Source organism: Calonectris borealis, chromosome 1 (genome assembly GCF_964195595.1).
Source record: "Calonectris borealis chromosome 1, bCalBor7.hap1.2, whole genome shotgun sequence".
Taxonomy (NCBI): Eukaryota; Metazoa; Chordata; class Aves; order Procellariiformes; family Procellariidae; genus Calonectris; species Calonectris borealis.
This window is the reverse complement of record NC_134312.1, coordinates 66,612,513-66,637,525: the sequence shown is the minus strand read 5'-3', so window position 1 is coordinate 66,637,525 and position 25,013 is coordinate 66,612,513. Positions and strand designations below refer to the sequence as shown.

Below are 25,013 nucleotides of genomic sequence, written 5' to 3'. Positions count from 1 at the left end.
GTTTAACTTGGACGTAAGGAAGAAGTGTTTTATGATGAGGGTGGTGAGACACTGGAACAGGTTGCCCAGGGAAGTTGTAGCTGCCCCATCCCTGGAAGGGTTCAAGGTCAGGCAGCATGGTGCTTTGAGCACCCTGATCTAATGGAAGATGTTGCTGCCATGGCAGGGGGGTTGGGCTAGATGATCTTTAAAGGTCCTTTCCAACCCAAACCATTCTGTGATCGACTTTGAAAGGTGCCAGATGGGGTGTTGCAAACTCGTGTCCCTGCTTTATGGACTACAGCAGGGGAAACAACTTGCCAGTCTGTTGTGCCCCTGTTGGTAACTTGGATTGAATTGTCTTGAGTATTTTTTTGTTTTCCACAGTTGAATCCTTTAGCTGGGAGCGTGACTACTAGCTAGTGTTTTCTGTGGCTCCTCAAGATCTCAAATGCGTCCGCTTTTTAACTTGTTGGCAGTTAAACTCTGTGCTTTGAGGCGAGAGCTAGATGATGAATACTTCAAAGTTTAAGAGAACAACAGAGCAGACCACGTGCATATGGTTTTATGCCCAGTGACACTGCTGGAACTAGTGAAGGTGCTTTCATGCTCTGATAGCTCCCTTCTAGTTTGCTTGCCGCACGCCAGCAAGCAAACCTTTCACCCTTTACCTCCTCGTTGCTAGCTGCCACAGTAATGTTAAATTCCAGTGTTCGAGTTTTTGCTGGCCTGAGATGCTGTACGAATGTTTTTGTTGTTTTGGTTTTTTTTTTTTTTATCATCTGGCCCAAATAATTACTTTTCTTCTTGCACTTGAAATTCACACATTTGTAGACCTGTTAAATACTTTAGTATTAGTTACTACTTGTTTACATCTGAAGAAGCTACGTATCCGATTACCTGAAGATACCTGTTTTGGGGTATAAGAGAAACGAGACCAGGCTAAGAAAGATTTTTCGGTCATCCTTGATTCTCGACCTGAGTGTTCCAACACTCAGCTGTGATACCCTGTACAGTCACGAAAAGCAGTGCTTGTGTCCAGCTGCTTCTTTGGAAAGAGTCAGGGAGGGGTTTGGATTGCTAGGAGTTGGTCAAAAGGAAGCACGGACTAAATTTCTTGGCGTTTAGGAAGCACGGACTAAATTTCTTGGCGTTTATGGACCTTATGAAAAACCTTGTATGCAAAGCATTTAATTCCCTTTTTTATTTTGTATTTGTAAAAATAAATAAAATCCTTTTAATACTTGATCAAAGTGGGTACTAATGCTTTTAAAAAAAAGCTGAAATTTGTGGATATATGTGTATCTGTCTGCAGCATTTGGAGAGGAAGGAAAAAAGGCAGGAGAGAGATCAGACGTGAAACATGACTTGCTCTACTCCTAGGAGTTTATTTCTGGCAACCAGAAAGTAACTGTCAAATGTGATCTGTTGTATTTCTCTGGAGGCCAACTGGGTGTGTACTGGTATACTTGGTTTCCAGGTGCGTGTTTCTGTATTGCTATAATGCTTCTGTTGCTTGAGGAACAAGGCGGCTGTATTAAGTGGATGAACTTGCCTTTCGCTTCCCTTCTGCTACCCTTTTCACCTCAAAGTTGTGATTTTTCCTCCCTCTGCTTTCTCTAGGATGGTGCTGATCATTACTGCAGCTTAAGGCAAAGTACAAGCAACACAAAGTGGTCCTGAGAGCTAACATCATCTGTAGAGTTTGTTTTTAAGATAGGAATGACTCAACTGCTTTTTATTTTTCTTTACATGACAGAGATTAGGACAGAGAGGTCTCACTATCAGGCAGGTAAGTGGGATCTAGAAACTGAAGTTAATACTAGTAAGTCTGCGTGGTGAGCTACTGAAAGTGCTACCATATTACAGTTTAATAATCTGAAGAAACTGTGATGTATAAGCAGCAAGCCACTATAATTTATTACTGTTGAAATCTTGATTGACAGTGCAAATAAAGCCAACATGAAGTTGATCACACCAAGTTGATCAACATAAAGTAAAAGAAGAACCCAAACCAACCCACTTAAAACAACCAGCAGAAACTCCCCACCCAAGTGTAGAATATCTGGACTCTTGAGACTAACAGTTCTTATAATTTCCGCATTCTTCTCATAGGCTGGGTGGTTTTAAAGCACCTGAAGTACCACGACTTATGCTGTTAGAATAAGAGGTGGAGATGAGTTACCACATCCAGGTAGCTTAGGTTAAGGCCTCTCCCCTTGTGGCTGCTGTGACTGTGAAACTATTGCCTAGGAGTCAGGCTAAGAACCAATACTCAATTTTTCGGTCATCCTTGATTCTTGGCCTAAGTGTTCTAATGCTCAGTTGTGATACCCTGTACAGTCATGAAAAGTGGTGGTTGTGTCCGCTGTTTCTTTGGAAAGAGTCAGGGAGGGGTTTGGATTCCTGGGAGTTGGTCAAAAGGAGGCACATTCTAAATTTCTTGGCGTTTATGGATCTTATGAAAAACCTTGTATGCAAAGCATTTAATTCCCTTTTTTGTTTTGTTTGAAACACTGTCTTGGTGGGATTTAATAGGAAAATTTTATTAGGAAATTGGATTCAGTGTCTTCTGATGTATTTTTCTTGCCCATGAACTTCCTCGTTCTTCCCAGTTTTATTGTTAGTTGAAGTAATTAACTTCGGAGGGCATGGCAGCACAGAGAGAGGGCTTGCATGGGTCACCTGCCACACCAAGAAAAACAGCGTTGTTATTTTTCTAGCATTTTCCAGAACTGTTCACTCCTCCTTTTGACTCACTTCCTGCTTCATTTTAACAAAACAATAAGTCTACTTCAATTTAGTGAGAGTAGTAAAAGATACTGAAAAAACTTTGGAAAAACCATATGCTTGCTTTGCTTTGATGCTTCCCTAAAGCATTGTAGTAGGAGGAAGTCAGGAGTAATTAAAAAAAAAAGGTGTGAAAAAAAGCATGTTTGAGTATGGAAAATAATATTAAGTCTTTTAGAGAAATTATATCATTTTTATAGCAAGCCCTTCCAATCTTGGACAGTCCTGCCTTGTATATTGATTACATAGGTAAGTATTGGCAGACTGCGTATTTCAGACATGAATATACATCATAAAATAGGAGGTATTTGGATTGTTCAATTACTCCTGAGTTCACACAGCCCACGGAAGATGTTTTAGTAGAGATTTGAGCAGTGCTAAATAACAATACCGATACAAATCTATGTTTTAATTCATCACTTTAAGTTGGGGGAGAGAACATTTACATGTGTGCAGTGATCATAGGTCAACGTCTAGTTGTCTTGGTCAACTTCTCCAATTCATCAAACTGATCTGCACATGGCATACAAATATTGACAGGGTGCGTCCAAGGTAGTGTCAAAAGCGAAATGGAGCATACGTGACTATGACTCACAGGAGAGAAGGAAGATATAAAAGCATTAGTTTTGCCACATGAAAGCTTCAAAGCATTGAAGACTTCTTGCTAACAGACCTGCAGGTAAGTGAAGTACGGAATCGTTCTGTTATATCACATTGAGGATAAACTTGATGGAAGAAAATCATGTTTTGGTGAAAATAATGAAAGAAGAAAAAAAAAAAGCCCATTAAGCATCACTTTAATCCTGAAGTGATGAGGTATCTATCACTGGAAAATACTTAATGCTTGAACTAATGGTGTTTTTTTTAAAGGTGCTGTGAAGTACTTTGTCATTGGACTGGTAGTTGCATACTGAACAGGGTTGGTATAAATTGTGGTTTTTTTCTGAAGATGTATTGTGCTGGCAAAAAGAAAGGGGATCGGCAATACAAGATACCAGATTTTCCTTTACGTTTTCTTTGCCTTTATGTGGGGTGAAGGGTGTCCATTATTTTTAAAACATGAATAAACACAAACAAGGTACATGTTCATATATACATATATATACACACACACGTACACGTATATTCTCTCTTACTGCAGTGCTTTGCTTCAAAAGAAAGTTAAAAGGAAGACTTTTCTTCTCCTCAGAAGAGGAGACCTTCTGGAGCTGAGGACATGGAGGACGGTTTGTATCTCTTTGCTCCTGTTAATCATCTCAATACAGTCAACTGAAAAGGGCACATCTCTTCAGCTTCAGGAAATAATTCAAAACCAAGGCATCACAACTGAAGTTTGACTCTTTCTTTGTAGATAGAATGAGCAGCAGGAGTTATTTGGGATTTATTAGATTTGTTATTTGCATGGTGGTGATGCTTTATGGTTTTAACCAGCTGAGTGTTGCATAGCAGTAAGTGGTGCGCTCCTTAGGCAACACCAGCACAAATCTTTCTCTGTCTCACTTCAGTGTATTTTCTGACAGTTAATACAGTGTGCAGTATATAAACAAATATGTCTTCTATATTTCTATGTTTTCCTTTACCCTAATACACTGCCTTCATTCCCCATATTACCAAAAGTGCAGAAATCAACAGTGTGTTTTCTGTGGCATGAACTTATTTGAATTTACCTACTAATTATGACCTCTTTATTTGGACCCGTTCAGAAAGTCATCCATGCATACGCTTAGAAAAGAGAGATTTGTGTATGTTTCTAGCTCGTCTTATGGAGGAGTCTCCAGAGTGTCGTGCCCCATCTGACGAGGTATGTAGCAGACCATCATTGCTAGGAAATATTTTTGCTGCTTATTTTACTGAGAATTATCCTTTAAAATATCTAGTGACATCCATCAAACAAAACATTTAATAACAAATCTCTGTTGTGTGATTGCTGCTTTTGTGGTGGAGTGGATCTCATGGGTTAGGTGGTCCATTCTAGTCTTGTGTTTTAAAAGTTGCTGGTAATTATCAATGCTGTTAAGTTTTTCACTGTAATCTGATAAAGTTACATAAAGATACTGGGTTCCTACATGTCGATTAATTCCATTTTTTTCATTTCCCATCACTATGCCATATCGCTGAGGCATACCGACATGCCCTAATTGTTAATGAACCCCGTAATGGAACAGGAGGAGATTGCCAGGGAAAAGTGGCACTGTCTTGTGTTTGCTTTCCCTACTTCAAAGATGGGGATAAAATGATGTTCAGTTGTCTGCATGTAGGGATATTGTGAAGATTATTTTCTGTTTATCTGTGATTTAAAATAGTAAATCATTTTGTGAGACAGTTGTTGGCCTCCCTCTGTCTTTCCTGGGGGTACTGAACCCCCAGTTCTGTTCACAACGATCCTAGTGATGCACATAGTTTCAGTCATTTAGCCAGAGCTGTCATTGCTTTTGGGAATGGCACAAAGCAGGTGAAACACCCAGGTAAAAGAATATTCATATATTCAAATTGTCAGCCTTGTCAATAGCTAGAACAGTACGAGACAGCATGGATAGTAGTAGTGTGTTTCCTCCTTGGAAGGGAGGACTCAGAGAGTACAATTCTTCATGTGAATGTCTCTGAAGACATTGTAATACTTTGTCCGTTTATATGATGAGAATAGAGCATATCACAGGTAGTAGCAAGCCCAGCGTGCAACTCTGCCTTTTGTGTGTGTCGTGGTTTAACCCCAGCCAGCAAAAATAAACGCCACGCAGCCGCTCGATCACCCCCCCCCGGTGGGATGGGGGAGAGAATTGGGAGGGCACAAGTAGGAAAGCTCCCGGGTTGAGATAAAAACAGTTTAATAATTGAAATAAAACGAAGTAGAACAGTAATAATAACAGTGAGAACAACAACAATAACAGAATACACAAAGCAGGCAATGCACAACAGAACCGCTCGCCGACCGCGTGTCACGAACGGGGGGCGAGCCCCCCCACACCCCTGGTTTTTATACTGAGCATGACGTCACATGGTATAGAACACCCCATTGGCCAGCTGGGTCCACCACCCCGGCTGTGCTCCCCCCTCCCGGTGCAAGCATCACCCAGCAACGGCCAAAGCATCAATGGGCCATCAACGCTCCTTTCACACCGAACCCAAAACACAGCACACCCCCCAGGCTACTGGGAAGAGAGTTAACCCTGTCCCAGCTGGAACCAGGACAGTGTGCCAGGCTTTTTCAGTGTTGCGAGTCTTCCTCAGACGCATCTCAGCAGAGCTGTAGGCTGCGAACTCATTCACGTAAGGAACAGTTTAGGGACAACGTTCGGTAGGCAAGAGAAAACAGAAACCTTTCTCTGCGCTAAGCGCGGCTGTAGCTGCGGTCGCTTGTTAAGCAGAGCTCCTTAGTCCTTGCCTCACAGGACGAGAGTGGCAGACTTTGCAGTTTGGGCTTGGACGGTGCTTTAACAGTAGCCGAATCAGTCCCAGACAGTCTAAGGACCATTGTGCTTTTCTGAAAGAAATAACTGAAACTCCCATTTTACCATTTATTCATGTTCTCATTTCCACAGTTAAAATACATCCTAGCTTAATTTTTGTTGTGAATATGAAAATATTAAATATTTTATCTTCAGCTCCACACACTGTGTTGCTTGTGTAGAAAGGTTTTCTTACTCCAGGTTATCTGAGAATGGTTTATAAAACTATAGATTAAATACTACACAGTAATCAAGTTAGCAGATAACAGTAACAGTGATGGTTATACTTTTAAAAACTGTAAGAACTACTTCTTAAATATTACTGAATTTATAAACAGTTGCTCTGATATGGGATCTAATAATAACAAACAGTGCAATCATAGAAATGGGTGAAATAATCTAATCCATTTTCTTGCAGTGAAGCAGGATTAAGTCTAATTACACCACCCTTACCAGATACTTGTCTAACATGATCTTCAAACCGTTTTATAAGAGCGATTTCTCAATCCTCTTATGTCAAGCTTCAATCTTTCTCCTAGATTTTTGTTGTGGGTTTTTTTTTTTTTTAAACCTCTAAGGTTCCTTCCCTAGATTCCCCAGTGTGCTTGCGTTTTTCTTAGAGTAGGATGAAAACCTGATGTGACACTCCTTCAGATCGAGTAACTACAGCCGTGCAATTCCTGTAAACATCTGTCATACGTGGAGGTCAATAGTAACATTGTGTTACTGGTCTGTTGAACTGTAGTTCACAATAGTCTCCTGACTCTTGTGTGGCTAGCAGGTGTTTCTATATTGTATTTGCTTGTTCAGTTTCTGTTTCCCAAGCAGCATCTGGTTTTGCTTGGTTTTGGTTTGTTGCTCTGCAGCCTTTTCCATATTCTTGTTTGCTCTCCTTTCCCGTTGTGTAATGTAACCATGCCTCCTTTGATTTCCTTCCTGCAATTTTATTTATACCCTTTTCTTTTTGCCTTTTGTACCCCTTGCTAGTGGAAGCGGCTGTATTTTTTCAGTGCTTTAGTCTTTCTGATTTTATCTGTAATACTATACTATTCCTTTATGCTCATTCTTCATATTGCCTTTACTTCCTTTCTTTCTTTCTGATTCTGGTTTTGATAAAGATCTGTTGGTAAAACCAAAGTGGTCTTATGGTGTTACTGACTCTTCCTTTACATCAGGATATTTTACTCCTGTTTCTTTTCTACTAAGTCAGACTCTCATAGTCCTTGGATTATTTTTGCAAGAGACTTCCTAACAGTTTCTTAAATTTGCTGATATATGTCTTTCTGAAATCATTATCATCATTCTATTCTTACAACATCCGTTCCTGTGTATCACATCATCTCATTTTTATTGGAATTACTTTGCATTTTTAGATTTATGGTAGTTTCTTCTGTGTTAGAATCAAATGTAAAATATCTGTTTTCTCATTCATTGCTGTAACGAAAATAGGCTACAGCATGTTTCCAGAGCTGCAGGTGTATCCTGAACATATTACTTTTCTAGCTGCTATCTTCAATAGTTAGTCTACCATTATCAAAAGGTCCTTGAATGCATCAGATGATTGCTTAAAGGATTAAAAAAAAAAAAAAGGCACCTTTTACCTTTTGGTCAGATGGTCAGTAATAGATCTTTGTTGATATCACTGATACTACTTTCTTTGCTTGATGCTATTATTGCTTTGAGAAATTTACAGAAATACATGTTTACAGTCTTTTTGAAAATGTTAGTGGATCCCAAAGCTGCTGTTCTTTTCTGAAAAATGGCACAAGGTATTCAGTCCCCATGCAGGCATCCCTCGGGGCAGGCGGAATGCTCCTGCGTTCAGTGAAACGTTCCCTGTAGGTGTTACTGAACTTCAGAACAGTTGAATCCGTAGATGATCACTTAGAATAGATTATTCCAACTACTTCTGTGACAGAGAAGACAAAAACTGTTATCTAAGTAAGAACTGAATAATCTGATCTAATTTTGAAGTTGGCTCTGCTTTGAGCAGGGAGGTGGATTGGATAGCCGCCAGGTTTCCATTTCAGATCTAAGTTACTCTGTGATTCTAATTTGTGACCGTGTAGTGCATCTACTAGCCTTGCAGGGGGGCTGTATCCAGCGACAGTATAATTTACTTTTTGCACTATTATAGCAACAGTGGGCATTAGAATACCTGCCATTACATGAATGTACAGAAGATTTAAATAACCTGGACACTCATTATTAATTTTAATACCATTGTCTTTTTTTTTTGTCCTACCTCAGCTAATATAGTGTTTATAAAGAACCCAGCTGTATATATAAGTGTGTGTGTGTATATATATTCTTGGAGAAATTTGGCTAACAGAAAGAAATACTTCTGAGAGTGTTTTAGAAATCTATAGTTTGATCTTTCCGATTGATTCCAGTTTTGGTTTTGTGTGTCTCTTAATTGGAGCAGCACTGGATTTCTTGAGAACTAATGCACAGAAAAAAATCAATTAATACTGAAGTTACATTAACTTTTCATGAAGAGAAGTTGTGATCTAAAGATCGTGGGACTAAAGAGCAGTTATATGTAATACAGTGTGGCAAAACCTATAGTATTTTTGAATCTGTATAAAGCATGCATGCTTGTAAAATCAAATCTGCTTTGAAAAAGAAGCTTTCATTTTTTTCTCTTCAGTTCAATAAGACTGGGATTGTAATATGCGAGTCGGACAAAGTACACAAAGTGGTAGCTATGACTTTCTCCAAACCTGGGTTGCATGCTGTACAGCAAATCATTCGGTGTCTTCCCTCTTCTTTGCGTGACTGCACTGTGTATTTGTCCAGGAAACCATGTACAACTTGTACCACATTCCTCATTCAAGGTATATAATACATTTTTAATCCATCTGTGTTAACTGCAGTTCTACCTGAATAAGAAGTTCATAAATGACCCTACTAAGCATCATGTCTAGAAAAATGTTATATGTGGCTCAGTCCAACAAATCCCTCCTTAGTCAAGTAATCCTTTTTTGTGCAGGTAGTCTCTTAGAAATAAGTGTGACTGCTTGCTTGGGAAAGGATTGGCAAACTGTGGGAAGTCATTTATGAAAGCGAAGTACCAGTCGTTGCAATAGTTCTATATTCAGTTCAGATCCTGTTGCAATGGGAGTGCTTTAAGCTCTGTGGGTAACCATATAGGCTTTGGACTCTAGTGTGCCCACAGAATTGCAATGCAACAGAAAATTGGCCCACTGTTTTAAACAAAAAACACGTGAATTGAATGTCCCACCCAACTGTATGGCACTTTAAGTGACTTTCAGCGTTTGTTTCTAGGTTCGGTTTCTTCAGTCTATTACTGGCCAATGGCTCCTGAAAAAAAAGGAGATGATTCAAAGGTTGAGGAAGATAGTCAACAAGTTGACCATATGTTTCTTAGAAGTTGTATAAGTAGCAGTGTGCTCTTACCCATGTCAAGCTTTGAAACTGTGAAAATGATTGCAAAAAAAATACGATGCAGAGGACAGCTGAACAGCAACTTTAAGTTGCTCGATTATCAAGCTGAAGACTTTGACAAATATTATCCACTGTTTAACATACGTAGCTGCAAAAATACATGTGTCAAGCGGATGGAAAATGCTTTACGTTGCTATGATTTTTTACTGAAATGTTCCGAACTTGAGAAAAAAGAACCTGAGGAAGATGTTCATCGACATGCTTTGCAGCTTTGTTATTTTTTAGCAGCAAGATCTGGTAAGTTATAATGAGAGTATATAAAGAATAGTAACCAAATATAAAGAATGAATTCCTGTATATTTATTTTTTATTATTGCTATTATTTTATTATTATTATTTATATTTTATCCTGTATATTTATTTTATTATTTTTTATTATCACTCAGCTACAGCAAAGAGTAAATATTTCACAACATATCTTGGTATCAGAGAAATTGGCACACTTTCCTAACATCGCTGCTAAAATATTTTTCATTAATGTATTTATTACACTAATGTTGAATATTATTGTTTATAATGTTTGTTGCAATACTGAACTTAAACCTAAAGCAGAAGATGGAAACATATTGTAGAAATATAGAAAATAATATTTTATCACTTAATCCATTTTGGGGGGAGGGAACAATATTTTATATATATATATGTGTGTGTGTGTGTGTGTATAAATTCAAACATTCTCAGTATATTGTTAATGTACCTAGGTGGACTTATAGCAAATCTCATCAATGGAAGATCTTATAACCTTCTATATTCTGTTATCAGGATTTTGTATCAAGTTAATACTCTGCAATTATTAATCAAAGAGTGTACCTTGAGTTAGATTTTAAGTTGTTGTGTTCTTCTGAAATCTGACATTTGTTGTACTTGATAGTAGCTGTGCCTCATTGTGTTACTGTGTATGGGTGTCTGTCTAGAATTGGATAATGTATATGCATGGATGGATTCTTTCAACATATAAGCAGTCATTTATGGCTTCCATTTCTATATCATTAAAGCAATACATGTTAGTCTGTAAAATATGTTTTTAAATATGAAAAAAGTATGTTTTTTAAGTGACATGAAAACCTTTCTCTCTTCTAAAAGGTGATCCAAACCGAGGTGTGGGGTGTGTTCTGTACAGTCAGGATGGATATTTTGTAAGTAGATTGAATTCTCCAACACTTGTAAAATTTCTATTCAGTGCTCCAGGGGGTGCGGTTTATTTGACCCAATGTAGACGTGTGGCAAAGATGCCTACTTCTGAGCTATTGACCCTGCCTCCCCTTTATAGTCGGTGGAGATCTAGAGTGTCACTCATCTCAATCCAGAGTATGGAATAGGCCAGGCGGACCTGGTTTTCTCCCTGGAATATGAAGGGAATCTAGGGTGACTAGTTCAGGTGTAGACATGTAAAGAAGTTAAGGGAGTTGAATTTCCCTCATGAACACATTCTCCCATAATAAATATGCTAATAGTAATGATAATATTTTATCATTTAACTTTACAAAAATGATCCCTGAGGCCCACTAAAAAGGAGAATCCTAAGTTTCTTGCAAAGGTAGAGAGACAAAAAGATGGTGATGAAATTGATGGAGACCGATGACCTCACTGGATGCAACAGCAAAATTAGCTCTTGACTGTGTTAAAAGGGATAACATGATGGGGTGGTAAGATGCTTGTGGTAAACTGTTAAAGCTGATTAAAAATGTGATATAAACAGCCATAAAAACTTGTTGTGTGTATCTAGAAATATATAGACAGCATACATTTAGGATTTGAAACCGTATTAATATATGGTTAAAATGTTAATGATGTTTGGAAGGGTATGTTACATTTTGATTATTTTATTTCATTTGGTTTTTTGGCAGTTTGGGGCAGGTTATAATGGATACCCCATCGGCATATTATATGCAAACTTGCCCTTTTTGGGGAGAAAAAAACAGAAGGCTGGACTTGCAAAACGGGAAGTTGTTCTCCATGCTGAAGCAAACGTTCTCCTATACAGGTTATTGTTACAAATCTAGTAATGGAGTGACTTCGCAGGCGTTCTTTATGACAATAGATGTGAATAGTGTGTAGTGTGAACAAGTCAGTGACTGACCATGGATTTTCTCTTTGACCTTTCCATCGAACAGATTCACCCGTTAATCCAGTTTCAAAGACTTAACATTTTACAGCTCTGAGCTTACAGTGAACATTTTAATGTGTGCGTTTCCTCTCCTCCACCCCCAGAAAGGTGTGGTACCACCTTGTATTCCCACACTGCCAAAATAATCACCTGATCTCGTTGTCATGAAGCTCTAAACAGTTTTTGAAAGACACAGTCTGCAGCATTCTGCCTGGCAGTCTTTTTTGGTGGTCCTTAGGCTAGCAAGAGTAGTGTCAAGTCAGCCAGATCCCTTAAGACTCTAGCTGTCAATAGTTGGAGAATGGTTAGTCTGTAAAACCATATGGCTCAGAATAGTAACACTTTTATATACGCAGGAGTAGAGGAAGCAACAAAGATCAGATATTTGAAGGGAAAATCAAGATGAAACAGGAAACTTGGAGGAGGAGATAGAGAGTAATCTAATTAGAAATAATAGTCTTCAATGCAAATACTAAATTTATTTTAAAGAAATGCAAACATTATGTTTAGTTTTAGCTTTGCAGAAAATGAATTAATTGTGCATATACATATATTTTTCAGATCAAAGCTTAAAATAGAAGAGAGTGATGTTCTTTACTGCATCAAACCTCCCTGTCGTGACTGTCAGAACCTTTTGAAGGAAGTGAAAATCAAGACAATTCATTGTGTAAAAGAATTATCCAAACCATGTGGTGAAGTATGCTTATGTAATATTATTTATTTATTGTCATAATGTAATTATATGTTTGGGGGCAGGAGGGTCAGTTTATTTATAGTTGACTTACAGACAAACACATCAGTTCTTACCCTTCTGTGTAGAGGAACCATAGCAGCTCATCACCTATGAGATGCTTCATTGTTCATACTCATATACAGCTGAAATTCTATGGCTTGCTTTCTGCCTTGGAAATCTTTACTCAGATACTTCTAAAGTCAGGAAAGGAACAAGTTACGTATTTTAGGATCTTGCACTGGGAAAGTCCAGCCTCCAGTCTAGCTACATCTATATGGCAGAGCTTTGGAGTGCTCCCTAATTTTGCATCTGAATGCTTATTCTGGCTGTGCCTGAACTCTTATGATGGTGAGACCTGGATATGTGTCTTGGTTGTGTCTTGGTTATTCCTTGCTATATGCAGGAAACCTGGGCATAAATGCTGAGGGGAGCTGTGGCATGCTTCAGTAAGACTTCCAATATGAAGGAGTACCTCTGTCCTGCATTGCACACGCTTAACTTTTAATCCCTCAGGGTAAATGCAAGTCGTCTTTCTAAGTCTCATATTCTCATATTTGAAGTGTCTGATGAGTTAGGCTTCACTGTTTACAGGTCTGTGCCAAAAAAGGTATTTTTGGCTCCATTGTAAGATCTAGCCCTCCATTTAGCGGAAAGAACAAGTATTTTCTGAGTTTGCAAAGGAGTATTATTCCTTTCAGGGAAGTCCCTTAATTACTTAACAGGATTTACTTGGATGTAATTTAAATCAAATAATTTGTGTATGGCTTGGGAAAAATCTTTCAGAAGGAAAAGGTCTCAGTTTTGGTTCAGGCCCAAGTATCCAGTTAATGTCCATGTTCTAGATTAAATTCTACCCGTATAAAGACAAACATGGCTGAGGTGTTCAAAGTCTCCTTTGCCTTGGTTTTTATTGCCAAGATTTGCCCTCAGGAATCCCATGTCCTGAGACCAGTGGGAAGATGTGGAACAATGAAGGATCTACCCTCAGTAGAGTAAAATCTGGTTATGGAATATTTAAAGAAGTTGGATGTACACAAGACCATGGGACCTGTCAAGAAGGTGACCGGGAGTAGTTAGCATGGATTTATGAAGGGGAAAACATGCCTGACTATCCTGACATCCTTTCATGATGAAATGATCAGCTCGGTGGATGAGTAGAGAGCAGTGCATGTTTTTCATCTTGATTTTAACAAGACTCGCAACACTATCTCCCACAGCATCCTCATAGACAAACTGATCAAGTGTGGACTAGATAAGTGGATAGCGAGGTGGATTGAGAACTATCTGAACTGCCAGACTCAGAGGGTTGTGATCAGCAGCACAAAGTCCAGCTGGAGGCCAGTTCCTAATGGTGTAGGGGTGGATAGTGGGACCAAAACTATTCAATATTGTCATTAATGACCTGGGTGATGAGTCAGAGTGCCCCCTCGGGAAGTATGTAGATGATCCAAAACTGAGAGGAGTGGTTGGTACACCAGATGGTTGATTCAGAGGGACCTTGACAGGTTGGAGAAATGACAAAACAGGAATCTAATGAAATTCAACAAAGGGAAGTGCAAAGCTTGTGCACCTGGGGAGGAACAGTCCCATGCCCCAGTACAGGCTGGGGCTGACCGACGGGAAAGAAGCTTTGCAGAAAAGGACCTGGGAGCCCTGGTGGGCAAGTTGACTAGGATGCAGCAATGTGCACTTGAGGCAAAGGCCAACAGCCTCCTTGGCTGCATTAGGCTGGGTATTGCCAGCAGGTTGAGAGAGGTGATCCTTTTGCTAAGCACTGGTGAGGCCACAGTTGGAACATTGTGTCTACTTCTGGCCTCCCCAGTTCAAGAGATAGGCAGACATATGAGAGTGAGTCCCGCTAAAGGCCATGAAGACGATTAAGCGATGGGAGCATTTCTCATATGAGGAGAGGCTGAGAGAGCTGGGACTGATTAGCCTGGAAAAGAGAAAGCTCAAGTGGGATCTTATCCATGTGTATGGAGGGGGTAAAGAAGACAGCCAGACTCTTCTCAGTGGTGCCCAGTGATGGGACAAGAGGCAATAGGCACAATTTGAAATACAGGATATTCCACTAAAACATAAGAAAAAGCCTTTTTGCTGTGAGGGTGACGAGCACTGGAACACGTTGCCCAGAGAGGTTGTGGAGCCCCCATCCTTGGAGATACTAAAAATCTGAGTGGACATGGCCCCAGGAGATCTGCTTTAGTTCACCCTGCCTTGAGCAGGGGGTCTGGACTGGAGACCTCCAGAGGTGGCTCCCAACCTCAGTGATTCTGCGAGTGCCTGAATCTCTGCCTTGTTTGCTTTTACGTTTCTTTTTTCTTTTAGGATCCTGTAGATGATTTAAAGAGAAACTTTGACTATCACGAGGTAGGTTTGCATATTGAAGATTAGACTCAGGGTTGTATTACTAAAAAGTATTTTTGAACATTTATATAATAAAAGCATAGAATAGTTTGCTTTGATATGTGTCATCCTTCTGGTTTGCCTTGTTTATTTGGGTTTTTTTTCTGTTGTTTTAAGAAGCACATTTTCATTAGATAGAAAGTTCATTAAAATACATTGAGTGTTCATGAAGCATTTGATGATATGTAAATATGTATTCATCTGAATATACACATCAGAGCTTTTCAGTCATTATTTTGAACTCCATGTGTAGTTTTGGGAGCCAGTCATTCCCAGATGTCATATAATTCAGCAGGTAGAAGGCATGTCAGAAGTGGAAGCAGATGATGTAGAAAAGTATTGCTTCACTTTTCAAGATCCATCAGATACATCTGATGGAGGTAAAGCAGTCTGAGTTGGGAAAAGAGGGAACTGGTACACATAAGACTGCTGATGAACTGGATAAACGCTTAGAGGAGAGTAGGCTATGTAATTGACTTGCTTTAAAACTGGAATAGACAAGAATGATATTGAGGACCCACGTTTGTCCAGTGGTCCAAGAAATCCTCATAGTAGATTGATTAATAGCTGTTAGATATAATGGCAGATTTGAGCAGACAAATTGTGGAAAGTACTAAATAAATGTCACTTATGCTTTAAATAAATGTATTGAGTTTTTGTTTGGTTGTTTTTTTTCCAGTGGAAACAGTGCAAAACTCAACTTACGGCAGGTATGGTTAAGATTAATTTGCTTGTCCGTTGGTACTGTTCCATTTGGTTTCTTCTGGTATTACTTGGTGTTTAAACTTAGAAGCACAGTATGTTACTAACTATTTTTCTTTGAAGCCTGTTTTGCAGCATGTAACAAATATAACAAAATCTGATTATAAATTGCATCTAATTACTGGAAATTTAATTGAGTTACCCTTAAATTAGTTCTGCTCGTTCCAACCTTCCTTTGGAACTATACATTACAAATATATGTACCCTGCAGATTCCACTTCTGCCACAATACTTCTGAATATGCAGAGGACAGAATTATATAGAAATGTTGCCTTTCAAGTCTGTAAGTGGCCAGACCCCGTAACTGGTTACAGTTGAAGAGACAGAGGAATATCATAGGAAGTTTCTGGGGTTAATGGTTTCTGCTCTCTCTCTCTTAGTCATTAATTTTTTGTTTTGCCCAAATGACTAATCAGCATCCTTCATGATAGTTTTCTTATTTCAAGCCTTTTCTGTTAATTTCTTCTAGTCTTAAATGGATATATCCAAATCCTTGGAGGTACTGGGCTTGAGTCTTCTCCCCATGCCACCGGCTTTATGCTGTTATGAGTTATGCCAGTTAGGGAGTCAGGTCTCCTACGACAAAATAAGGTCATTAATACTGAAATTTTCTTAAATAACTTATAATTTTATTTAGACTAGACAAGCAGTAAAAAGTAACAGAAGTTTTTAAGAACATTGCACAACATTTTGAGAATACACGAAATCTTGTATACTTCTTGCTTGGCTTAAGACAAACCAAACTTAGAACTGAACTAAAATTTTGAACTTTTAATGATTTATATGCTGAAGCATCATTGCCCTTACTGAGGGAGAATAGGGATTTTAAATCAAATCAAGAATTGGAACAAAACTGAAATTAGAAACTCCAAAAAAGTTGCTGACCACACCGTCATGGAGTGTGAAGGTACAATGGACAAGTGAGTTGGGGAAAACTATGTAACTGAAGAGGAGTAAGGGATAGATTATTTTAAAATCGAGGAGAACAGTATATATTTGCTGTAGAATGAAATCAAACTGATGGGAAGAGTGAGAACCAGGATGATGAAGTTCACGTAAGGAGGATGACAGGATGGCAGAAATGAACAAGCAGAGACTCAGTATCAAAGACAAGAAAAGGCAGTCCTCAGTGTGAAAGCAAAGGGAGAAAGGAGACAGTGTAGGTATTGACCGTTCTGTTTGTGAGGAAAGCATTATGAATTTGTCGGTTAAAAAGGTGGAATTCAAACTTAAAAAAAACCCCCAACAACACAAACCCAACCCAACCCCCTTGTCATCACCACCACCGCTACTGGGGAGCCGTATTTATTTCTACGTGACATTCAGTTAACTGTTTTATATCTGGGCAATTCCCATCCATTTTAATATAGTTTCTTTCTGAATAAAGTATCAGAGCCTGGACTTTGATGCCCTGACTGTCAAACGTTGTCCTAAACCAATCGTGGCTTCTGAGATGCCTGACTCACAGTGGATAGTCTGCCAGTGTTGATAATGAGAGGAGGGCTGATACACTGCTACACTTCATGTAATACCTTCTTATGTGACATTCCTAATCAGACCTTTTCTCCTCTGTCTTCCAGTACCCAGTGATTCAAAAGACAACGGAGGAACAGAAGGAAGGGATGATGAAGGCAAAGTGAAATAAATTTAGTAAACTTTTCACTAATCATCATAGTTTTTGGTTTCCCTAATATTATTTCCTTAAATAGGGTTGAATAAATGTAATTGTCCTGAAAGCAGTGAGCTGGATATTAGACAGTACAGGCAGCTGATACACGAACTTCTGACATATCTCTCTGGCAGCATATTTGTCTTCATTTTAATTTTACTTTAAGTAAAATTAATTCTATAAATTTTTTTTCAGCCTTACCTAATGTTATTGAAATCTTAGCAAAAAATATAACATGAAAGGGAAGGGTTTGTACTATGATAGTTGAAAGATACAAATTCTGAAGATGAGTATGACATAGGGGAATACAGTTGGCCATTCCAGATATTGGATATTCACATACAGTTTCTTCCCTCTTGAAGTCAATAGAAATCATTCCCTATGCCAGCAGAAAAGAGTATATAGCATCAAAAAAAAACCAGAAGAAAAGAGATCCAGGATACCTTTGCACTCTGTCAAGCAAAAGCTCCTGTGACAATCATTACCGTTTGCCTCAGAGGACTGGCAAGCATAAATGGATGAGCTGATGGGTAAAGTGCAAAGATAAGGCTCTTTACAGAGTAACTGACCAATCGAGCTCTGATACATTATTAAGAAACAGTTCTTTAGTTCAACATACACAGAAATTATAACCTTTCCTCCCAAATTTTCACTTAGGATAATTATCCTTTCTATCTCATTACCAGTAATTATTTGCTAATTTTTGGACATTACCTACTTTTTTCTCCAAGACAGTTTTGATTAACTTTTCTTTCCATTGTTTGTTTCTAGATCTTCCTGTTCCTCACCTGAAGAAAGAAGACTTGTGCATCTTCCTAGCATTACATATGGAAAATTCACCAAGTGAATCACAGGAAAATGTGAGTTAAGTCAACTCAAGCATATTCATTGTTATCGAGGCTAAAAAACCAGTGTCCAATAGGATCTTGATTTAAAAATTACTGACTTGGTGTTGTAGGCAAAACAATTTTAATTTGGGGAATTTTTACTTAATTCAATTTATTGCCAATAAATACAGACTTCTGTTTGCTGAATTGGATATTGAGGAAAAAAAGAAAACATAAGGAGTTAAACATCCTCCAATCGATTTTTTCCACATTCAACTTAAGCCAAACACCCACCATTCCACCTTCCTAGTCTCAACTTCCCTTGTTTTCACCATAGGTTACTCTCATTTGGTCCCAATTCCTTCAGTGAGGCGATAGATGGTGCAGGAGGTTGGGGCTGTGTGCGTGATGGTTTGTCTGCAGCTCCTCTGTGCTTTTTCCCAGTTTTCCTCTGCTCCTCCGTGCTTCCTACTGTCCCTGTCCCGGCATAGTTGTCTGCTGGCTGTGGTCCCTCAGGAATTTCCCTGCCCCAGTGTGGGTTGCCTGTGGGCCACAGTCCCGCAGTTAGGATTTTAATCTATTGTATGCTTAGACTCTAATAAATTTTGATAAATCAAAGCTGTTTGAGTTTTTGAAGCTACATAGATGTCTGATGGTTCCTACCGTGAGTATCCTTTGAGTAATGTTGGCATTGTTTGAAACTACATCCTGTCACTCCTTTCTTCTGTTTCGGTAGTCTGCTAGACCAGCTATTGGGATATTAATCTCCCTACTTTTTCCGTGATTTTCCAAAGGTCTACCTCCTACCCCTTTCTGGACTCCAGTCAAACTATTTGTGCTGTGATCTAAAATACAAAAATTGAATTATGTGCTGTAGACACATCAGAAGTGACCGAAAATCCACAAGAATCGGCACGTTTCTAGACTGCTTGATCCCTACCCTTTTGCAACAAATGCCATTCTTTTTCTGTGGGATCCCTTGGTTGCTATTACTTTATATACACGTAATCTGGTGGGACTCTCATTCATTGAATGGTTATACATTCATTTGTATATGTGTATGTTTATTTGTGTATGTGTATGCAGTATTGCAAAACTGGAATCGTTGTCTGTGAAGCGAGCAAGCCAAAAAGGATTATTGCTCTGGGCTGCTCAACAGAGGAACTTCATGCTGTGCCAAAAGTGCTGTTAAGGTTTCCTAATGCACTGAAAGGCTGTGAAGTTTACATGTCTCGGATGCCTTGCAATTATTGTGCAAAATTGCTGGTTCAAGGTCAGTATCAGAACTGAAATATCTCCTAGACTATGATTGTACATGTGGCGTAGTCATAGGCTGGTAAACTAGTCATGCCAGTCACTTCTCTTCCTCTTTATTTTCTTTCATTTTGCTCTCTGCATTTTTCCTCAGTTGGTTCTATATGAATCATTCAGATCACTGTCAGAAGCTGATGTAGCTAAATATCTTATACAATAAAATAGCTGTGATTATTAGAGAATATTAAGATGTGATTCATAATGTCATTATACAAATTGTTGGTATTTACTAACACATGGATCATGAAGAGTGCAAGTCATTAAATGAAAAAGGAGCCACCAGAGCTTGTAGAGATTTTTGTTAAATGAGAAAAAAAATTAAAGCAGTGGTCCCAAGGGATGTGGAAATCCTGAAAAAATAATGCATAGATAATCGACCCAATAAAATAAACAAAAAGAAAACAGCCATTCCCATTTAAGTAGTTTATCAGATGAGAAATGTACCTCAGGTATTAGTATTCAGGATAACAAGAGAAGTAGGTAGATTTTTTGCAGACAAGTTAATCTGTAGTACCTCACAAATGATAACGCACTACCTATTTGTTGAATATTCTAGGTTTTTTAGATGCCTAATTGATATTTTTCCTCCACAATAACTTCAATAACTTCCTGTATCGTTTTAAAACAATCTCCTTGTTTTGGAAATTTTTACCATTTGGTAAATATAAGTAGAGACAAAAGTTTAATCACCTGGGAAAAAAAAAGTCATTAATTGTATATAAAGATTCCCTTTTGACTATGAAAATAATGTGTTAACAAAAATATTTTAATATTATTTTACTAATGTGGGGAAAAGCTGCAGCTTGCTTAAGTATATTCCATATGACTTTACCTTTATTAATGGGAAAAATGACCACTGGTATATTTCCTATTTAATATTAATATTGCATATGTATTTTCTTTATTTAGCACAAGTCTCACAAGTGTATTACTGGCCAAAACTTGAAACTAAAATGGCAGAATATAACCCAAGGGATGATCTGGTAAAACATGCCAATGCCATCTTTACAGAAAGCTATGTTGTTGCAGCGGTGTATGTACCAACCATAAACAATCAAAGAGAGATGCAAATACTTAATTCAAATAAAAGAGCATCTTCTGATGATGATCTAATTCCCATTACATCTGTATTTGATGGAAAAATTGATGCGAATATTTTAAAGCCCTTTAACTTGGAACACCTGAAAGAAAACCAACTGGAAAACTATAAAAAAAATCTTACTACAGCAAAGAAGTGTTTTAAAGCTCTGGCAAGTTGCAAAGATGAAAAAATAAAAATCTTAGAAGAGAAGGAAGATGCTGTAAAGAATAATCCTAAATATACCCATGCGTTACAGCTCTGTGATTTATTAGCATCCAGAAGTGGTAAGTAAATTAATATTACTAAATTTAGCTCAGTAATTCACACAGTGTAGAAAATTCCTACATAATTGATAGTTGTATTCCTGGAGATATAATGAACTGAAAAAATCTTTAATTGATTACATTGCATTCTGTTAGCTAATTCGTGAAACTGCGTATCTAGCCAACTTTAGTATCGGGGTGGTATTTCCTGTGTTACAAAATTAATTCATGTTGCATCATTGTCTTACAAAAGATATTCAGGTTATCTGAAGAAGACTGGTAGTGCAAATTGGGCAAAAATCTCCCTAAGAAAAAACAGAGTGTATTGTTACTACCAAATGGAGGTTCTTTTGCCGAAAGGGAAGTTGCTCCAGCGCGAGCCCCAAGGCTGAGTGAGACCCAAAGAAACACAGTGCAGAGGTATTTAGTTGGGCTCTTTTCATACCGCTAGCCAAACTGGAGGAAGAGGAGGAACGTGCTTCTCCTGTCTTCCTCACCAGGTGGGGATTTCTAACTCCTTAGGCTGATTGCAAGAGGCTCTGGTTGGGGCCAGTTTCTCTGTGGCATCAAATGGCTGGCGGTCAGTTCCGACGTTGTTTTTTGGTGAGCTTTCCTATTTTTGCATTGAAGATTTGCAAAACTGAAGAAGCACTCCTACAATAGGCAAAGAGAAAACTAAACTGGACATAATTATCTGTTACTTTCTCATGTTGTCCATTAGTCTGGCTGGTTGTGGTTGGTTACACCGAAGATATTAGGCTGGTTTTTTTGTTCAGTCGTACCTGTGCAGGTTGAGAATAGGGTTCACTCAGCAGCACGACAGGCTTTTTCCACTTTATCCCAAATCCCTGCTGCTATTTCCCAATGCTTCTCCTACTGTTAGCTAAATGCATTTGGCTGCTTTATGGAAGAGAAAGCCTTGCAGATCTTGACTGCTTTTAATCATCCTAAGAGTTGCTCATTGATAAAGTGGAGTCTTATGGCTCCCAGCTATATTTCAGGACTCTCCATCAACATCACGCCCACACTGGCTCCCCTGGGTCACCAGAAAGTGGAAAGTTTCTAGTTTTCCTTTCCCTTTCTCTCAAAAGACAATTTTGGGGGCTTGTTTTCTCTTGCCGGGGGGAAGAGGGAAGGAGAGATCCTGGGCAGTAGATGTCATTGCATGTGCCTGTGCTTGAGGAAGGTCTAACAGAACTTGCTGTTCAGGCAGAGAAAATAGTTTTTAAACTCTTTCTGAGCTGCAACGATAGAAAGCATACTAGGTCAATGGTTTTGGTACTTCTACACAAGAGCATTAGATATGGCAATTGAGATGGACTATAGCAGATAGAGAGCTACGAGGACTGGAGGTTGATTAGCCTAACATCTGGTTAGCCTTCTTGTCAGGAGTTTACCTGGTTCAATATTTTCTGGAGGCAGTCGAGCAAGGAACAGCAACTTTTGTCCCAACTGTGGTGTTCTGCATCTCTCAGGACCAGCAGGCATGAGTAAGAATGTCATACCTTTTGACCAGCAGCTTTGTTGAACATCGTAGTGTTGTATGAATTTATAACTGTGATTATTCAACTGTTTATCCTCAGACAATAATGAGGGAGTGGGGACAGTGATTTACAAGGAAGACAACATTGTAAGTAAAAGTTTATGTGGTCTAGGAAATTGTGCTCTTCTTATAAAAATGTCTAATCGTGATCTGTTGTCATATGAAAATAATGCTTGTAAGATTGTTATGTAATAAGTTATCAGGCATGGAAATGTTTAAAAAAGCCCATTTCTGCCATATGAAAGGCACTTTAAGTTTACTAGGCTTGTGTTTATGCATGTAAATGAGGAAGTTAACTTGCATCATGTGGACTTTCTTAAAAAATGTTAGTGGAGTTGCAGTAATATAAACCAACTTTTTGTGAAAAAAAAGTTTATATGCCCTAACTCTGTCCCAGAACATTAAGATGATGGATTATTTAATATATAGTCAGCAGTTAGAAGAAATGAAGTCCCACGTTTGCTAAACTTTAAAGTAATGAGCTGATGTCCCTGATGACATTGTTACTATTATCATATTGAAATTCCACACTTATTTTTATTTTATATGTTTCCAAAATGGACACAGCTAAGAAAACGTACCTAACATTTTCCTAATTTTTTTGGTGACTTTGTGTTTAGCAGCCTCTTTTGTGTTAATTTTAACTTCCTAATCAACATTTCCTCTGATGATTGTTTATAGACATTGTATTTCATGTTCATAAGAAAATGTATTTCTGGAAACAAAGACAAATTATCCTTTTGGGGAAAAAATATTCATGGTTTTCTGAAATTTCACATATCATACAAATATATGATTAGGATCCACAATCAATCATTTTGAAATGGAGATGTGCATGAACATTACCAAACAGCATCACATGAGGACTCTCACTGAAGTTATTAACAGCTTTTAGGAGTTGGATTAGGCTGTAAATAACTAAAGGTCCCAGAAAAACATTACCTTTTGTTTCTTTCTATGTTGTTTCTTTCTAGGTTGCCCTGGGCTACAGTGGATATCCAAAAGGGGCAATGAATAGTTTATTTTGCAAGAAGGCAGATGTTGATTTTGACACGCATGCAATTGTATGTGCAGAAGCTAATGCAATTATTATGAGGTAGGAACTCATTAAATATTTTGAAGGAATTAGACAAAAAAAGTCTTGGTGTTGGGTGCTTCATTAATGAAGAAATAGCTCTCTTGACTAATCTACCATGGGAATTTCCAAAGCGTAGAAAGGAGAAGTAATATTACATAGCATGGAAAGGAATTTAGTCTTGTAAGGCACTGAGTACAATTGTTTTTTACAGAGATCTAGGTCCATCTGAGCTTATATTCTAATATACCCAGCAAACTTACGTGACAGAGTCTCAGAGGTTACTGCTAGTCCCCTGTATCTGACCTCATGTAAGCCCAGGTCCTGTGGCAGTCATGGGCAGGGGTCTTCACGGGTGCTGGAGATGGGAGTAGCCAGTAGCGGAGCTATTGCTTCTGTGTGGGCTCTGGTATTATTTAGCCGTCGGAAATGCAGGTCATCACAGCCGGGCGATCAACTTGAACTGCCTCCTTTCACGAAGTTTCCTGCCTATGGGAAATTTCTCTGCAGACTGACAGTGCTGTTGCAAATGCTCGTGCACGTGTCCCTGGCTGACAGTCCCTCTTCTGACAACTGCTTAGTGGGCGGCGTGTTGACTGAATGCTCTGCTCATATTCAGGTGATTCTGGTTTGGTGGTGAAATGATCCCTAGATATGCATTCCATAAACCAGAGTCTCTGTCTTTATGGTGCTATGAGTACACAAAGAATAGGTAGATCAATTTTCTAAGTTGGCAATCTCATGGTATGTACTGCAAGTATTTGCTTGTCATGGGCTGGAGATCCCTTACTCACCTCCCTTGGCCAGTGATAGAAGAGAAAAAAAGAGAAGAACCCACTCTATATTCCAAGAGAAATAATTCCTCCTGCAAAAACACCTTGTTTGTAATTGTGACAATATTGTATTTTTTCAGTTCTGAGAGAGACCTGTGTAATGCTGAACTCATCACTACACGTAAACCCTGCGATAACTGTCTGAAACTGATCCGAGCAAAGAATGTAGCAAAAATCATTTGGCCTCTGCAAGACAGAAATGTAGGTGATATTAGAGATGGTTAAAAGCTGTGTGTCCCGGTTCAAGGCTTGCTGTTCCTTTGTCCCCTCCCTGAGGACATCTTCCTAAAAACCTTGTACTTCCCCTTTGCTGGAGAGGAATTGCACACTCTTCACTCTTTCAGGCTGGGCCCTCTTCTGCATTGCCAGCTTCCAGCTTGTTTGCACCACTGGAGGTAGGCTGAGTGCCAAGGGAAGGATACTTCTCGTCGGGGTAGAGATGGTAGAGATGACTGCTCCCACTCTGAAGGGGAAGGGGACGGGGATGAAAGGTCATACTCACAAGCTATCCTTCGTTTCCTTCAGCAAGGAGAAGGTCCTGCCTACCAAGGCACATAGCCTTTAGGTGGAGCTTCATGGGGCCCACCCTGCACTCCTGCATCTCAAAATAGGCTCTGCTCTCCTGCCCACCTACATAGGGACAGCGTTGGCTGTGGCAGTTCCTGTCTCTTTGTGAAGCCACGTACTCCTTCTGAACAGCTCGTGCTCTGCTAAAGG

At 38.9% G+C, this 25,013-nt stretch overlaps 1 protein-coding gene across 1 annotated transcript; it reads left to right on the top strand.

Annotated features, from left to right (window-relative positions):
- Positions 1-9,532: 9,532 nt before the first annotated feature.
- LOC142078055 (uncharacterized) lies at positions 9,533-24,521 on the top strand. Its single transcript, XM_075140591.1, has 13 exons — positions 9,533-9,920; positions 10,767-10,819; positions 11,531-11,667; positions 12,352-12,487; positions 14,852-14,893; positions 15,609-15,639; positions 17,272-17,322; positions 18,132-18,220; positions 19,274-19,460; positions 20,411-20,866; positions 22,429-22,475; positions 23,363-23,484; positions 24,377-24,521. The coding sequence occupies exons 1-13, from the start codon at positions 9,533-9,535 to the stop codon at positions 24,519-24,521; spliced, it is 1,884 nt and encodes a 627-aa protein (XP_074996692.1).
- The last annotated feature ends 492 nt before the right edge of the window (positions 24,522-25,013 follow it).